This window comes from Pezoporus occidentalis, unplaced genomic scaffold (assembly GCF_034315485.1).
Source record: "Pezoporus occidentalis ecotype Australia unplaced genomic scaffold, CSIRO_AGI_Poc_V1 ctg68, whole genome shotgun sequence".
NCBI lineage: Eukaryota > Metazoa > Chordata > Aves > Psittaciformes > Psittacidae > Pezoporus > Pezoporus occidentalis.
The window spans coordinates 1,804,879-1,823,590 of NW_026916030.1; the positions used below are offsets into that span (position 1 = coordinate 1,804,879).

At 41.5% G+C, this 18,712-nt stretch overlaps 1 protein-coding gene across 3 annotated transcripts in view; it reads right to left on the reverse strand.

Moving 5' to 3' along the window:
- TRAF1 (TNF receptor associated factor 1) overlaps positions 1-16,514 on the reverse strand; it is a 28,204-nt gene extending 11,690 nt beyond the window's left edge. Inside the window, exons 1-5 of one of the 3 annotated variants that reach the window (XM_062641522.1) lie at positions 16,320-16,514; positions 6,675-6,807; positions 5,603-5,702; positions 3,049-3,270; positions 1,381-1,465 (exon numbers count right to left, since the gene is read on the reverse strand). In XM_062641522.1, coding sequence (XP_062497506.1) covers positions 1,381-1,465; positions 3,049-3,257 — 294 coding nt within the window. In that variant the 5' untranslated portion in view covers positions 3,258-3,270; positions 5,603-5,702; positions 6,675-6,807; positions 16,320-16,514. Of the gene's footprint in view, positions 1-1,380; positions 1,466-3,048; positions 3,627-3,650; positions 4,046-5,602; positions 5,703-6,674; positions 6,808-16,319 lie in introns of those variants that run through there. The other 2 variants (XM_062641524.1, XM_062641523.1) reach the window with 2 other exon arrangements.
- Between the last annotated feature and the right edge of the window lie 2,198 nt (positions 16,515-18,712).

Sequence of the window (18,712 nt, forward strand, 5' to 3'; positions counted from 1 at the left end):
GAAATATATATTAAGGGATTATAAATCAAAAGTGTAAGATGAAGGGATGGAAGAGACTACAGAAATAGATCGTCAGATAAACTCAGGCAAATACACATCCTGATAAAGCCTTTCTTTTCCTTGTGTAGGTATCATATTTTAAACATAAACACGTAAACAGCATGGGAAATAAGCATTAAAAAAACCCACAGCAAAGGTAAAGCAGAGATTGTCAGGAATAAAGAATAAAGCTGCTATTATTCATGTTGTTTACAAACTCAGACAACTTGATGTAAGTTGATCTACACAGGCAGATCCTCATGCCTTTGTGGTGATTGACTTTGTCTGGACACTCAGGCGGGCATAAGAATCTGATCAGGCAGATCAGCTTGCAAGAGTGGGGCCCTATTTACAACCACCCACCCACAGATTGTGCAGAAAGTCCCAGCAGACCCTGTGAGAATCCCACAGCAGAGAAATCCTAGAGTTATAACAGAACTGAGAGTCAACATAGAACAAGAAGTTCATAAGGGTTTAAATGTACCCGTTTTTGGTTACATGATACCTTAATTTTGTCACTGGGAAATTTATTGCAGAATTGAGGATTTTTTCTGAGCTATTCACTATTATCTCCAGCTTCATTGTTTCCTGCAGCCCCTTCCTAAACTTCACCTTTCATCTCACTGCCTGTTTGCTTCCATTTTTCCCTAAAACATTTAGACAGAATGCGTGCTTCTTCATATTCCTGCACATAATCAGAAAGGAGATCAGCTGAGACTGAGTATTATGGCCCAATTTGTGTTCAGGATATGGAATAGTGCAGCAGTCTGTCTGGAAAATCACACAATAGCAGAAGAGATCTGCACAGTGAAATCACAGGTGAAACATTTGCCTGTGCCCAGTTTTGACCAATCATTATGTTCAGCTCAGTGTTTCCCACTATTTCCTCCAGATACTCTGGCTGTCAAATACTTTTTAGGTAATTCAGCCAGCTATCTGATACTCTTCTCTCCTTAGGGATGCTCCACGAGTACAGTAACATGTTTGAAGCGTACAGAGAATCATGAGATTGGAAAATCCACTAAGGATAGTAAGTAACAGCTAAGACGTATTATTTCAAGTAGGAAAGCACTGGTTACTTTGAGACAATAAAAAATTAATCCTATGGAAGTGTGTGGGATTTTATGTTGCAGAACCTGGCAGGCTTTGGAAGTCCTAAGGCTGCCATTATACTTTCTTAAATCAAAACCTGGGAAATCCAAAAGACTAAAGCATAAAATAAAATGTGTAACTATCAGTTGCTATCACATTTTCTGTTATTCCCTCCTGAACTGTGGGCCAACGATGACTACGGAGTAGACCAGAGAATGTTTAATGATAAATTAGTGAACTACAACTTACCCTTTCTTCTGCCAACAGGCTTCCCTCACTGAAAGTGCTGGGATCTTCCTCTTTGCATTTCTGGCAAATTGCATTTTTATTGTTTCTGGCAAAAAGAAAGAAGAATGCAGTAACAATCGGTGTGCTGTGGTTTAGGAGGTCTTTGTATAGACACTGACACAAAGAAAGCCATGGAAATTGTAACCTCCACTCAAAATCCATAGCCCTTGTTCAATATTGTGATGTCAAAACCACCCTGCTTTTCTGTTCCTCATGACTAGGCCCACAAATCTTATCTGTATTTCAGCAAAATAAGAGCAGCCTGGATCAGAAAAAATAAATAAAGATGCAAACCTATTTATCTCATGAATTACACAAAAACACCTTGTGGAAAAGGTAACATGAAAACTAGAGTCTTTTAAAACACAGAAAACACATTTTCCCCAGATAGATGTATAGACTTCACATTACAAAGGGATGATAAAACCAGTGCAGATTCGAGTTCTAGACAGTTAACATCCCGCTGCAGCTAAAAAGGTTTCTATCTCCTCTCAAAATATTTACCACAGAGTTTCATAAAGGAAAGGCAAAAATACAACTTTACTAGAGATGTATTGCACTGCCAGTGCTGTTTAGCATCCAGCTAATAATGAACTAACACAGACCAAGAAGCTCATAAGAAAAGCATCCATCTGAACAGAGCACAACTGCCTTCAAACTGCACTAATCAGATCCTCTGAGGCAGTATCCCATTTGTGCTGTAAGACTAGTGGGAAGATAGAACAATTCTAGCTCTGTTCTGCTGACAGTTTTTGGAATTTATGGGTTATGCTACTTCATTAAGGATCTTTGTTCTAGATTTACAGTAATGGATTTACAAAAGTTGGTCAAATACATTAATTTCAACACATTTTTACATTACTACACATTGATCTTTAAATCACAACATGGCCAGTGCATTGACTCAGCTCTTCATGTGCCCCACACTGTGACCAGAGCTAAGACTGCATGTATAGGAAAACACAAACAGCTTACTAACAAATCCCTGAGGAAGCACAGTAACAGGCCTTACACGTACATAGCCAGTCACTGAATCTTGACAGCTGCTGTTTTCCAATGCATCAAAGCTGAAGTCAGCTCAAATTCATGGAATTGTACTACAGTTTCAGGCAGACATACCCTTTTCCACAGCATTTGGATCAAAATGTAATTGTGCAAGAAAAGGCAGGATAGAAGCAACTGATCAAACAAAGCAAATCCCCGCCCAGCTCCCGGTTTTTTAGGTTGTTCTGAACATTGGCTGTCATCCTTCGTCACTAATGGCAGCAGCATCTTAACATGTACTGACCCAGCTGAGTTACTACAAATAAAACTCCAAGATAATGTTTATGAAAGTCCTATAACAGCACTTATCAAAGGACTGTAAAGTCCCATGGAAGTAGTAACTCGGCCTTGTATGAGTTCTTCAAGGTTAAATCAGAATCATTCTCTCACACCTTCAGACATCTGCAAGCCCAGAAATCCAGCCTTCCCCACACTTCCATACTGGAAAGAATGAGGTAGAGAGTATCCTTCAGGTAGTACTTGCAGACAGTGAAATGACTGTGGGCCAGGTAGCCACAGTCATCTGCCCAGCACAATGCAGCTCTCAGGAGTGCTTTCAGCCATGGCAGTGCCCCAAGGACCTACCGTGCAATCCAGGCGAGGCAGGCTGAGCAGTACCTGTGCCCACAGAGCGTCTGCAGGGCCTTCTTCAGAACGTTATTGCAGTTGCTGCACAGGTACTTCTGATCAGGCACATCCTCACAAATGTTAGTGGGGTATCCAAAAGGAAATTCATTTTCATCAGGAGACGAGCCAGGGCCATCCTGCGGGCCTCTGCTTGTTTTCTCAGCCATCTGAAGTAAACTACTGTCAAAGGGAAGGAAAAAAAATTGGTGTTCAAACAAGCAGACACAAGCCCACTTTGATGTGAGAGAATATAACAACAGCTCCAAACCTGTGCTGCAATCTAGTGACCTGTTTTATTGAGAGCCTGCAGCTGACATGCGTGACTAAATGTCACAGGAGGGTTTGAATAGGTACCAGCAGGAAATTACTGTACAGACTTAAAATTTCCCTCAAACACTACATGAAAATTGACAGTGTATTAAAATGAAGGCTTGGGGGTTTCTTTCCAGGGTTTTTTAGTGCACAGAAAGATGAAGTAAGTATAGCCATCATCTCAGAGCTACAATCCCATCAGTCCAAGTCACACACAAGTGTTTCCTATAGAGTAAATCCCCAACCACCTTCAATTCCCAGCAGCCCAAATCTGTGATCACACTTCACAGATGCAGGAACCGAGCAAATGAGTTCACAGTGACTTTTCTGAAGTCATATAACTAGCAGTGAAATGAAAGAACTAAGTCCACAAAAAGCTTAACACTTGTGCTCTTAGCAGATATACCTTGAAGCACATGTCACATGTGTTCAGTATTGTTTTTGGTTACAAGAGCTGTGTGGTTGAATATTTTTGGAAATGGACCTAAAACTGATCCTGGTGTCTTCACAGCTGCTTGGAAATCCAGGAAAGGTTTTCACCCAGGAACCTGGTGCAGTTTGATCATAATAATGCCTTCATAAATCTGCTTTTTTTCCTACAACGGTACTGACACACAATAACCTGTCTCAGTAGTATCAAAAGTAATATAGGGATCCTGGGGATGGACTCTTCATTAGGGACTGTAGTGATAGGACAAGGGGTAATGGGTTCAAATTTAAACAGGGGAAGGTTAGATTGGATATAAGGAAGAAATTCTTTCCTGTTAGGGTGGTGAGGCACTGGAATGGTCTGCCAGGGAGGTTGTGAATGCTCCATCCCTGGTGGTGTTCAAGACCAGGTTGGACAGAGCCTTGGGTGCCATGGTTTAGTGTGAGATGTCCCTGCCCATGGCAGGGAGGTTGGAACTTGATGATCTTAAGGTCCTTTCCAACCCTAACTATTCTCTGATTCTATGATCGACTGACAGATGTCTACAAAAAGAAGCCAGCCTGCCTGCACTGGGCCAGGCAGAGCTGCAGCGGTGGGTAGGATGTACCCTGCATTTAAAGCACTCTTTTTTGAGCAAACAGCACTTTCTGCAGCCTAGCTTATGCAATTCCCTTGGGCTCTCCAGGCATTTGACAGGGAGCTTCCCAGTCTGCCAAGAACCATAAAACCAGCAGCACCAAACGTGCACCTGCGGGTTAAGGAAGTTGTCACGGGTTGGTACCCAGGTGAGGAGGGGGCAGACGGGCCGCCCCTGGAGCACACGCACGGGTGGATCATACCGATACCGCCCGGGAGAACGGCAGCGGAGGGCAGGGAGCGGATCCGGCAGCCCCGGCTCGGCGGGCACCCTCTCTCCCCATCGCCGGCTCCGCAGGGCGGATGGAGCCGGGCAGTCCCCGCCAGCCCTGCAGCTGCTCTCCGAAGCGTGCTACAGGGATCAGGCTCCTGCGCCCCGGGAGGCCCCTCGGCGGGGGGCCCTTCCTCGCTCCCACCCGCTCCGCTTACCTGAGCCCGGCGCCCCGGCGGCAGCCCAGGCCACGGCTGGGGCGGGTGGCCGGGGAAGGGGCCGGCCGGCGGGGCGGTGCCGGGCCCGGAGGCCGGTGCTCGGCCCGGTGGGGGAGCCCGTGCCGCGGGCAGACGAAGCGCAGCCGGGCGGCTCCTGCGACTGCTGCCTCGCCGAGGCCGGGAGGAGCGGGGAGCCCCCAGCGCGCCTCGGGGACCGGCGAGAAGCCGGCCTTGCCCCCGGCTCCGGGGATGGGGAACGGAGCGAAGAAAGCGCCAAGGGAGCAGATTCCCCCGGGCTGGCTGAATGTGCGTATCTAGTTCCTGAAACTGGGGTGGTTGTGGCCATGGGACAGGGGAACCCGGGCTGTGACAGATTCCTGCCTCCCACGGCGAAGTTACAGTGCAAAACGCCCTCTCCACACCTCTGCTGGGGGAAACCCGCTGCCCCCAGTAAAAGAGTGGGAGGCTTGACTTGAATTGTGAACCCTGCTGGGAAGCCTCAAGCAAGCTGTGCTGTGCCTCACCTCCAGCTGCACTCAGATACAGATAGCGTTCCCAACACCAGCCTAACGAGAGGCATTAAACAACGGATGCAAATCCTTTGAAGATGCTCACAGTGCAGTAACGATTTCTACAAAGAAATCATCACTGTCAGGGGAGAAGATCCTCGTTTCCCCTGACAAAGTTCACTATGAAATTACCGACCTGGTAGGATTCAGTCAGAAGAGAGAAAGTTGCAGATGCAAATCTGTTGGCTCTTCCTTGAGCAGGAAACTTGGGGAATACCACAGGGGGTGGGTCCTAGCTGAAAATTAAAAATCAAAAGCAAAGGTGGTTCTCGAGATGCTTCACTTGGCTTGTGAAGCTGCGTTTACAACACTGTTCACATCCAGGTACCTTGAGATGAGGTTATTACCCATCAGTGGACACCCTCCTGTGTTGTGTGTGCACACAGAGTAGTTCCACATCTGGAACAGCTGTTCTGGGTGACTGCCCCTTACGTATTACAGGTTATCAAATACAATACCAAACAGCTATGTTGAATAACAGAAGGAAAGGAGAGCAGCTTCTGGGATCACAACATACCCTTTCTTCAAATAAGTATAAGCAGTAGTGCTTTCCTGCACTGCTACAAGAAATACCAGAACTAATTCCAGAACTTTTTTCTCCTGTAGTTGTTATGAACAGCTGTGTTCCTATTTTCATGCAGAAGCTAAGAACATCCCAAATCCTGCTCACACAACTCTGTGTGACTCAGCTCTGTATGATATAACATCATTCTTTTTCATGCATTCCTTTGCTACACACATACTGTGTTTATGGAAGATTTCCTGGGAAAAAATGCCATTAAACTTCTACCTTTTTGTCTCAGAAGGACGATGTCAAACAAAGCGAGAATAAAGAAAACATTTTTCTAGACTTCAAAAGGGCAGTTTAGCTTAAAACCAAATATACCTAAGGAAAGAACCTCTCAAAAGGTAGCCAGGTCCATGGGTAGGATAAGCATTTATCCTTTATAGAGCAAATAGACTGGAAGTCTGTGTACACACAGGGAAAATTAATTTTGCAAGCATACAGTATTGTGAGGATACTATAAGCACCAAGCCTAGCACTGTTTGCAGAATAGAGGCCAAAGAAACCCATAATGGTACCAAAAACCAGGATGAAAAATATTTGTATAAAATAATTGAGATTGAAATTTTCAATCATCTTCTTCATGGTAAACTGAAGATAACTGAAGTATGAAAAACGTCTGCAGAACACGGTAAGAACGTACCTGTCTATCTGAGGCAGGTTGCTGCTCGGTTCTCTCTGCCCTTCCAAGCTCTGCTGCCTGTAGAACGTAACTTGGCTTCTCTGCTGCATGGGCAGTGTCATTTCACAGCTGTGGACTGGTTCATTCACGGGCCCTAGAGACAGAGAAGGACCATCTCCTGATGGGTTTTTAATAGCAAAAGTCCCATTTTTGCCAGCAATTTATCTGAAAAGTTTCCTCCATTTATATTCACAATGTGTTTTATTAAAAATACACCTGTGGAACAAATACTCCTTTCAGTTCCACCCTGTAGTCCCTTTCCAAAAGGGACTAGCATACAAGACTTTCCAAAAGGATTTGAGCCTTACATTGTCAGAAAAATCTGAGTCTAGTAGATGCTTCCACCTTCCTCTGTAAAGAGGCAATCCCATTTGCTTCCTTTTGGAAAAACCTTAGATCTCACCAGATGAAAAGCATCATGTGCAGTTCAATAATAGTGTCACAGCACAAGAAAACACTAATTTAGCGATGTGGGTGTGCAATTATCTGACCAACTGTAGCCATGGCTCCTGCTTGCGTGACCTTTACCAAGAGCCAGGATGTTAATAAGATTTGGCAATGAAATTGTCATAGAGGAAAAGGATGTCTGTTTTATTAAGGCTTCCAATTTAAATGTCAACATCCACCTCCATAACGGAGAAGACTTTCCCTACTGAATACTTGCAGAATCACATGTAACGTCTCTTCATTTCCACTTCCTTCTCTCTACTTCTTCGTGTGTAAATGTGTGTGCAGATGCTCCAAGTGCAGAGTCACCAGGGCCATGCATTAAACTGAAGTTCAGTGTCTGTGGGGAAGGTGTGATACAATCTTAGCAGTCCTTGGCCTGAAACGTTTGCTTGCTTTCTTTTGTGATTAGGGCTGTTACAACTTGTGGCAAGTTAACCTGGCACAGGCAGGTTCTGCCCAGATGTGAGCTAGCTTCTGAAAAAGTTCTTAAAACATTTCTGGATGTGGCTTTTGAAGCTTTCAGAACATCAAGAGCTGCAAGTTGCTGATTTCAGAAAGATCAGTGTTACACCAGCAGGTCAGTTTTTGTTTCAGGATGAAGGGGCAGCTACCCCCCTCCTTTCCGTGCTGGGAGCTTGCTCCTTTGCTTTTGCTTTGAGGCTTTTCAAAAGTATGACACCTCTGTCTTAAGAGGTGCTGAATTACACAAAGAAACTAAAGATAAGTTTTTGGTACTTTCCAAGCTAGAGATATTTCCTCTGGTAAATTTCCCCCCTCTGAGATCAGTTAACTGAAAACAGGATGTGGCTCAGAGAGAGATTAAAATGTGAAGCTTGACTTTATTGTAGAGCCATTCCACCAACGCTTGGCATTGCAGGGCACTGTGCTACTATTTAAGGTGAATGATCATTCTTACACCCAAGAAAAAAGCTTGTAAGGGAATGTATTTGAGTATTGTCTTTTTAAAATAATCCAAAGGCTTGACATGCTTAATAAAATCAATTTCTCAGTACATTTTAAAGTGGTGTTCAGGCTCAGATGCTAAGTGTTTTAAAGATAGTAGCTGAAGTGCAAACAGTATTTCCAGGGCTGAGAATCTCATTTTGGAGAGATGCTTGAGATAGGGATGTCTCGTTCTATGAAAACATAATTTTCAGTGAGTATAAATTATCTGGAAATGAGCACATGTTCTAGGAAACCCTGAGAAATTGGTAAAACACAGCAAGGAAAACTTGGTAGTAAAAGATCCAGTCCCTGTGAGACACGGAACTTCTAGGAACTGAAGCTGAGTGCTCCAAGCCAGGATTCCTGCCTGCTCATAGCTCTGATATTAAGTAGTTCTTTAATGACTATGCTATTACTTCGTTCCTGACTTAAGCTACCCATAAAACAGGAGTACAACAGAGTAGCTGTGAGATTCCATCAATGCATCTTCAAGATTAAAAACCAAACAGCATGAAGATCATGACATTGGATATATTGTTATCCTCAGCAAAGGTGACAGCTTTGCCACAATTCAATCTCTTGTCTACAGTAAATTCCTTTAAATTGTTTTTGTTCTATCTGCCTGTGCCTACTACCAGTTGCAGCCCTGCTTTGGTAAAGCTATATCCTGAGGATCTGGCCCAACTCCTATTAGAGGAGATGGAAAGTTTCCCACTAACTTCCACAAGATTTGGACTGTAATCCTCAAAGAGAAATCAGGAATCAATTCTTTTTCCTTCATCCCCACTCTGCCTCAAGGTTTTTTTCCAGCTCATGCTCTCTGTAACACAGTATTATCCTCAGATTCCTGGTATTGGTGTGTCTGGAGCACTTCTCCAGCATTTGTCAGAAAAAAAACACCCGTAAAATAGATGCTGTGTACCATTTATCTTATTTTTGTCACTCATTAAAGCAATTTTCACGACGCAAACCAAGGAATCACCCTGAAGAGAAGAGAGCAAAGAAAAGTATTAAGTGTTTGTCACAGTGGCCTTTATAGTTTCCTATAAGCAATCCTATTTCAGAGTAAAACATCATTAAGAGATCACTAAGCCTGCCTCTGATTTTAGGCAACCTAGCTAGGCAGATCTTTACATTAAAAAGCTTCTTGGTGGTATACCCATGTAGTCACTACATCTCCATATCAAGACAAACACGGGGTGCAAATACATGAAGCCAATACTGACCAGTTTATGAGAGTTTCACCAGGTTAAGCTCTGCTTTCTGCTGCAGCCTGTCTACATTAAAGGCTTTATGGTGGTACTTGCGGTTATGCTTCTGTTTCTCTTAACGTACACAGAGCCTGATCTAAACTGGAAAATTCTTAGCTGTTATTTCCATTCTTAATGCTTTGGAGAGAACTCTGGGAACGGGAGCTGTGCCCATCAGGAAGCCTGCCAAAACACTCTCCCAAAGCTCTGGATGTAACATGAAAAAACAAGTTCAGATTCAACCTCTTTGGACTATAAAACAGCTGTCAAAATGTGGATATTCTATCGATTGCTCAGGTCACTTGTACCCTGTGCACCAGAAACCAAGGCAATTGTCATTGGGTATATTTGACTAGAACTAATTAGTGGAAACAGAGAAAGGAAACAACAGGTTTCTTTAATAATATCTTCATTAATTCACATGAATGACAAGAACTGAGGGGAAAGTGAAGGCTCTGGTAAGTCACCACTAACCCTTTCAGAAGTTACTCATTTTGCTGCTAAGGGAAAAAAGATATGTTTAGAAAATGTTCTTTTACATGTGATAGAAGCACAAAGAGACTGACTACACACTAACCCGCATCTCTCTACCACTGAGCTCGTAATTCACTTTGCTACTGTAGAGTGACTAATAGCACTGGGCTTATCTTTCCAATAGTATTTTTCAGCATGGCTCACAAACCTGCATGATTTCCACACCACCACTGACAGCATCTATTTGTACCTCCTTCTTATTGGCAACTCAGGGAGCACAGAAGTTCCAAGCATTATCCAAGGTTTCACAGGAAGAAAATGGCATTGTAAGGAAAACTAAAGCCCCCATCAAAACATCACTACAGCAAACAAACTCCTGAGTGTTCACCAACCAAGATGCAGGAACCTGAAGGAGAAAGGAAAATATACTTTTATCATAGGAGAAGCCTGAATGAAAAAGTTGGAAGTGGAAGAGAACAGGCATATAGAAAGACAGGTCTATATTCTGAACAGAGGCAAGCAGGCTTAGTGCTCAAAATCCTGAACAGAAAGAGTCCTCTCATGAGGCCAAGTATCTTGGCAGCTTTGGCAGTGATAGGACTCCAAAAGCACATCATCACATACAAATTCCCAGCAGTGTCCTTGCAATTCAGCCAAGAAAACAAAATTTGTATCTCCCATGTTGAACATCTGCATCATAAATTGGATGTTGAAGCCCCAAAACAAATGAATAGGGCACAAAGTGCTCAGAAAATGAATGCTCCCATCTGTCCAGGTTCAGTAACAGTGGGTCACTCTGGAAGAAATCAAAATACAGATTGGCTTCCTAGTGCAGCAGTGCAGAATTGTGGCAAATTTTCACAAGCTAAGGTTGTATTCTCTTTGTGGCAAGAGATGTGCAGGAAGGAAATTCAGCAGTTTTTAATCTGGTTATTGAAACATCACATCTAACACTTTTTCTTATCATGAATATTCTGCTTCAAAGCTCAGGGACTGGCAGGCAGGGCCTTAGGAGGTGTTTCTGGGCTGGGCTACTCTCTGGTAGTACTCACCTCGGAGCTGTTCAGAACTGGGAAGCAGTTAGAAGAGATCAGCAGAACCAGTGGACACAGACCTATACACAGGAGCATGGCTTTCTAAGAATCTGGTTTGAATGCATGTGGGTTTAGACACATTCCCCCAGTTTCTGCTAATAAATCCATGGAATTCTATTAGATTATGTTGCAGATTAATTTGCCCCCTCCTGTTTCCATGGGAAGTTTTTGATCCTAGCTTGTTTGGAGATTCCTGACCAAAACAGAAGCTTAGCTGATTGTGCCAAGCTTCTTCAGTGTCATTTGGAAACTCTGAAATGGTGAAGTTATTCAGCTTTGATAGGAAGCCACAAGTGACACCAGGGACACAAAGAAGATTCCCCTGTCAGCTTGGGTTGAGTAACTGTGCATAACCACAAGCTGGGCAAGTTTCATGGAGTTTGAAGTTCTAGCATGAAAAGACATCTCTTGATTACTTCGTGCAGAAAACCCCTCATATACTGCCTTTTCATTCACTATGTAAAAAAAGATTCATTCCAGGAATCAAAATCTCTGCCACAAATTATCTCCAGACTTCTTTTGTCAATGGGAGTGCGAGTCCTTGCACCCTCCTCTAAATTTCACCAAGCTAATATTTTTTATTGGCTGCTTTGAAAGCTCTTATCTGACAGCCAACATTGAGCTCTGGCGATCAGTGCTGTGGTTATCACCCAGAATGGTTCCCCTCAAACCATTGTTGAACATGGCATGAAAGGTGTGAGGGAAGTTCAGTGAAAACTGGGACCAAAACAGCCTTCTAGTTCTGTTTATAACTGTATCTCTGCATCACCCTTCACACACACCAAAAGCAACTGCAAACTTCACTTGAAACAATTATTCAATACATGCTATACTAATATGTCCTAATCAATCTGTGCTAGAAACAAACCAGCTTTTAATATTGCATAGACTCGTAACTTCAAACCTGTGGAATTACACAGATGGTGGAAACTAATACCTATTTCTACCCAGCTGTAAGAGCTTGGGGTGAACACCTCTAGGACCCGACAGCAGTAGGCTTTTATGGAAAATTTAATGATTTGGGCAGTGAAAGGATGTTTTTATGGTATATTTCTTTTCCTAAATAATGAAGGAAAAGTGGCTAATCAGGGTCTGGCAGGGACAGACAGTGCAGCCACGCAGCAAGCGTGAGTCTTCAGTTATGGCTGCAGTTTATGCCCAGTCTGTCACCAACACTAGCATTTACATCTATGTATTGTAAATCCCATTTCAGCAGGTATAAACTGGCACAATGAAACATGAATCTCCTTGTGTGTGGACATGTGAGGTGGTGATAAAGTATTTTCTCTTTGAAAACGAATTTTCACATTTGTGTTTTGTGATTCAGTGAAAGAAATACTGTACCTCCAGATCTAGGTACATAAAAAGTATAGCTCCTCCAAAAACAATTGTACCACCAGTGGTTTGCAGGAGCTTAGGATGTGCTCCATGTCCTCACAGTACAAACTGCAGAGAACATCTAATCACTGGTGGAAAGAATGCAGAGTTGAGGTTACTCTTGTAAAGCCAAATTAGACAATGCGAGTCCATGACAGGGCTCCTTGAAACCAGCTTACAGTGTTCTAATCCCAGACTCTGAACTTCTTGCTGTTTAGTTTGGAGTACATTTAACCAGCACCAGAGGGGCTGCTGTCATTAAGAGACAATTGGTTTTCCATTGTGAACCCTAGTTTTTGTGGCTTACTATCTCAGCTGATTCAAAGTGCACCAAACAGAACTGTTTGCTTGACTTGCAAAAGAAATTGCCATTTTAGTCATAAAGTAGCAAATAAATAAAGGAAATACAGTTCGAACCACAGCACCTTAGGAATAATCTGTATTTCATGACTTCTAGCTAGGAATATGGTTAAATATAATGATTTTATAAATAACCACCTGTGTGAAATAAATAATTCCTGGGATAGAAACAAAGGGTTGAATATAGTGACCTTTACTCAAGATTTCTCTGCTATTGTTTTCTAAACTTAAATGTTCTGTTTATGACAGTTGTAGTATCTAATTTAGTTTAGGATTTTCCAGGAAATCAGTTGCTGCTTCAACATGTATCCAAATTCTGAGTTCATTCAGAACTTGAAAAGCAAAATTTAACATGAGGACTGGAATTTTGTAATGACCCTGAAACTGGCAAAACCATACTTTTAGTTCCCACGAGACTGGAAGAGCCAAACCCAGATATTCCTCCTAATTAGAGGTGAAAACATTATTAAATATCTTAAGAATTGAAAGCATATGGAACTCCTATAAGGTAGGTTTTTTTACTGGAAAATCACTGGTGGCCATGCCAAATTTCAGTTTGTTCTGATGTAAGAATTCAGCAGGAGATTAAGAACACATTTTGCTTGGAGACATGCATAAACATTAACATTTACATAGACTGAAAATAAGCCTCTGTACATAGGGTCAAGTGAGACAACTCCTGATGGATGAACACCAAACTGGCAGCTCTCAGTGATTTTGTTTTAAATTCAAAATGATATTCCCTCAAAAGAAAAGATGGATTTCCTCAGTGTGTTTTCACTCATCCCTTCCACACCCCAACTATAAATGAATCTCCTGACCTCTGTCAGTGCATTCCACAACTCTCTGTTTGTGGAGTGGGAGTTTGAGATTATTTATAAAAGCCCAAGTTTTTTGAACTTGAAAGAAATCTTACTAAGGATTCAATGCTGGGATTTGGGATAGCTCTACCCAACTCAGGATCCCTCCTGCTGACTCAGAAGGGAGGCTGTGCCTATCCTGAACATTTTCATTGCTACACAATGATAGAAAATAATTCTGGTGTGATATTCTGGCATTACATTGCCCAAATCGACTGAACAAAGAACTCAGTATTCCTCTTCTTCCAGATGATTTCAGATTCTGAGTGAACCATCATAACAAAAATCATGTGGTAACTTGAACTTGCATCTACTAGCTCGCAGAAGCAATTTTCTCTTTCACCTAGTATTTAATATATATTTTCAGGTCAGCTGAGGAAGAATTATTACAGTCACTTCAAGTTACTACAAAGTTAGAGTATTAACCTGTTCCAGGGATTTAGCATTCCTGTTCTAAATCTGGAGGGTATTGCTAATTCAATAACACCTTTCACAGACCACTTCTCTGGCTAAGGCTACTTAGAGCTTGTGGCATATACTGAAAGATTAACTACACAAAATCAGTTTTGCACTGCTAGTAAAGCAATGGCTGGAGAATGGCACCATTTGGCTCTCTTCCTAAATTAGTCACAGTAGTTAGATGCAGCCCAGCAGCTCTCATGGTCAGACCAAAAGAGCGCAAGTTTCATGTGTCACTGTGCATAATAGGGTGGAATTTCTATTCAAGCCACTTACTAGCTTGCATCAATTAGGTTAATTTTTTTATTGCAATGAAGTGAAGAGAGAAATCAGTTCATTTTGTGACACTTAACTATCTAAAAATCAGTAAAATACAAATAGAAATGGACAGAAACATGTATTTTTAAAAATAACTAAAAGACTTGAATAGTATTAACCCTTAGAGTTGTTCTCTCAGGAATTCAACTGATTCAGGTCTCACATATCTGCCAAGAGTATTCAGGGAGAGGCACATCAGAATGGCATCTGGTGAATTTTCTTATTCAATGGCTGATGAGGGAAATACATCAAAAAGGAATGAAAGTGTAATGACCAAACTCATTTAGTGGGTCCTGCTTTCTGAGATTGCCTGTGTGTATCACTAGGAGCAACTGTGAAGTTCCCTTTGGAGGCTAGGTTGCCTGTGATGTACTCTTATATCAATAAATGACAATAAAAATCCTGTTTAGACATGGCCCTTGGCATCCTGCCACAACTGACAGACTACATCAATCATCTCTATTCTAGGAGATGTGAGAATGAATTTGGACTAAAGCACAGAGCTTTCTGGGCATGTGCCTGACTGTGTAGGCAGAGCAGCAATCCCACATACATGGGCTGGCTGGCCTTTGAGGAGGCTGCAGAAGTGTAGCAGTTGAAGGCATGTTTTTCTGGAGCCACTAAAGCTATTAGCTGGTGATTCAAAGGCTGGAACATTTAGAGACTTGCACACCACGTATATAAACAACCAAGGAATAGAAAAACATTGTGTACAATTCAGATATAAAAGGATATTTCTGATGTCCAGAATCCCCAGTAAGCATGGAAATACAGAATGTGTTTTGAAATAATTTCCATTTCATAATGCAGATGAGTCATCTAAGCAGTGATTATTCCAAGAATTTCTATTTTGGCTGGGATTAACCCTGTGAGTTACTTAGTACCTTGGACCTCTCCAGCTACAAGTCACTAAGGTTAGCATCGTAACAGATTCTAAAATCAATCCCATGTCATTTGATCAGCTCTTGTCTTACTAACTAGATGCAGTAGATATTTGCCAACTTAATTTGCAAGTGTGAAACAGACGAAAGTACAGATAAACCTTCCCCCCCCATGGTTTTCATATGGAAGTCACGCCATGCCACGTGAGGAAGGTAAATCTTCCTACACTGGTATTTATACACACCTCCACGTCGTTGTGATTTCATCTATTTTAAGACCACTTGATAAAGTCAACATTCTGTCAGATGTCTTTGTTTTGCTGTTAGCAGTCAATAGGAAAATGTATTTTGGTGCCTGATCTTAAGATGTTGCTTGACACTCATTTGAGCCTCTTGACACAGAGAGGAAACAGCAGAACATGTTTGTTTGGTTTATGTTGCACTTTCTTTTTTCTCTGGAGTTGCTGCAGTTTGATAAACTCACATTGAATGCCAGGATACTTCAGTGAGTGTTACAGTTCTTCAACTGGCCTTGTCTGTGGCCTTGATAAAGTCATTTGACTGCTCTTGGTAATACAGTTTTGTCATCCATAACTCACTGCAAGTTCTTTTTATTACTATTTTTTGTTCTAGTTTTGTATTTCTAAGTACTACCTGCAACATACTGCTGACAATTCGTTTTTAGCTGTGTAACGGGAGATTTACAGATGCTCACCAGACATTCCTACACCAGAATATTTTAACAAACAACAAAAATCCAACCCTTCTGTGTAAAAGATGGAGACAAAACACTTCACTTTATGCATTTTATACTGTGTACCAGTTTGATATTTAGCATATATGATATACAGGTACATAGATAATATTCCAGATATTCCAGCGTCAGCTGGAGAAGGCAAAGAAACCTTGAACCCTTTAAAGTTGCAACAGAAACCATCAACAGCCTTGTGGGACAATTTAGTCCCATTGGTCTCAGGAAATTCTGCACTGCAGAATGGGCCCTGCTATACTTACATATTGACTGAGGTTAAAGGATACAGATATAACTGAGTTATTTCCCTTAAAATTACTTACTTATGAAAGCTATACACATTAAACATTATTTCAGCCATTGTCCTAGATGTTAACTATGACTTACCTTACATGGATCTGATTGACTTGAATGAAGAAAATTCTTGTTCATGCCGTTGGCTGTAATTCTTTCAATCTCTTTGCTCCTGCTTTCATCTGATTTTATCCAGCACACAGTGAATACTGTGTGAACTGGAATACAGTGAATACAGTGAAAACTGGAAAACAGCAGAGCAAAGTTATATTAATGATGTAGGTAGAGTTTAAATTAAAGGCCATCTTAGCTACTCTCTGCAATAAGTATGGGAATTATTTTAACTGGTATCTAAGTAGTGTGAGCCATGACACATCTGAATATCATTTGATCTTTTTGATACAACAGAACTGTGCTTTAAAGAAATCTTCAGTTTCACCTTAGCAGGGACAGGTGAGTCAGTATCTCTGTACTTAGAAATAAGAAACAGGAGTTTATGAGATGAATCATTCCTGAGACACAATTAGGTCTCCTAATACACATTACTCTCTCAACAGTATTGTCCAGTTCGAAAGTAGAAGTGCTTACAGGTGGGCTGCCTGGACAACCTCACTGAGCACGTAAGTTTACTTTCCTCTGCAATGTGAGTTCATATCCAGTCATTATTGGAATCAGTAGTATCTTCCTATGCTTCTTAGAAGAGTTTGAAGAATTAATAAAAAATACTCACAGAGCCAAGATTAAAAATTGCATCAGGCGTGACTATCTTCTTTCCACATATTCAACCCTCTGGATCAAGGATATTCCTAAGAGAGAGGGAAAACAGTAATTTTAAAGTTCTTGGACATGCTGCTTTTGGGCAGCTATTCAATAAAAATAAAGATGCATGCAACTGGACTTTGTATCAGACTCTGTCTCAGTTCTGCTGAACCAAGCTGAACTGTGCCTGGAGCTGTGAGAAGGAAACTTGTCCCTTCATCTGCCAGTTCCCTGGAGTCAAGGCAAGCTTTTAACTGTCATACTCAGTCATCAAGTGCCAAAATGACATTTGTTGTAAATCTCCTTAAGTTACAATAGATGTTGACTCAGTCTATTGTGTCTGAAAATACAAATAATGAATGGCACGTGTATTATTTAGGAACTTTTTTTTTCCCTAAAACAAGAAAGCAAAGAACAAAAATAGCAGCAGCTAGTGCCAGAAATGGAGACACAGGAATTCACAAAAAGAGTACAAAAGGAAAACATAGGGGATAGTTTCTTTCACAGACGGCATATGAAGTGCTGCATGTATTCACAAAGCTGTAGAAACACAATGTTATACCAGCAGGCAGCGATTATCAGACTAGCAGAAAAGCAAGACTTCGGTAACACTTCATTAACCTTCAGTTTCTTTACCAGGACTGAGCATGAGGTGGCAACTGCGCAGCAGAGTTGCCACAAGCCCTAGGGTTTGAGCCCCTTCAACAATGTGGTTTACTATATATGAAAATGGACCTGTATGAAAATGATGTTCTTGTGCTCCCTCTGCTGTTCCTGTCACAGTGAAGAACTGGGAGTGTTTCAGGAGCTGCGTCTATTCCTTCACATACAAGAAATACTCATGCCTTAATAACAAGGGGAACAATTTCTCCTGGCAAAAGAATTTTCAGAAAAATAAAGCAGCATGGTGTACAAATGAAGGCGAAAAAGCATTATCTATCTGGAAAGCAAGCTTTTAGGCATGATGCAATGCTGTGGACATACCCCAGCTTTCTTTAACACTGAAGTCTGTTCCATTAAGAATACTAACAAAATGTGATTCCACATGTACTGAATACTATTGTAATTTAAGGTATGCTATTGTTATTTACTGTCACAAATGCTGTAGGTTATTATCCAAACTATGGTCTTTCTGAAATACAAGCAGTGGGAAAGAAACCACTGGTTTTAAAATAGTCTATTTTCTCTACCCAGATGGATGACATAGCAACACTACCAGAAGAAACAGTCATGCAAGAACATCAGCAGTATTTAAAATTAGTTGAAATGTCTCATAAAACAAGTAATTAACAATAGAGAACTTACCAAGCTGGTTAACAACTGAAATTCTTAGTGCACCATCAGCCAGGGAACACACTGGATTTCCACTGCAGGTGCACCCCACTCTGCACTCTGAGTGGGGTGCACCTGTATCTCATGCTTGTTTTCTCATTGCAGTGATTATTTTCTTTTTAATATTTGGTTTAACACTGCTTTCTTTTGACCTTAGACTTCCAACACATTTCAATTCCACTGCAGGTGCTGAAGGATGGGTGTTTGAGACACATTGCAGTGTTTCAGGACACTGACAAAGGGAAGTTCTGTATTTCAGACATGGGCTAGAAGAAACTAATTTATTAAAACTTAATTTAAAAATCCATTACTCCCACCACGTGTTGCATGAAAAATGCCACTCAGCATGTTAAGATAAAGGCCTGGATGTGAGCTTGGGTAAAGAGAGCAAGACT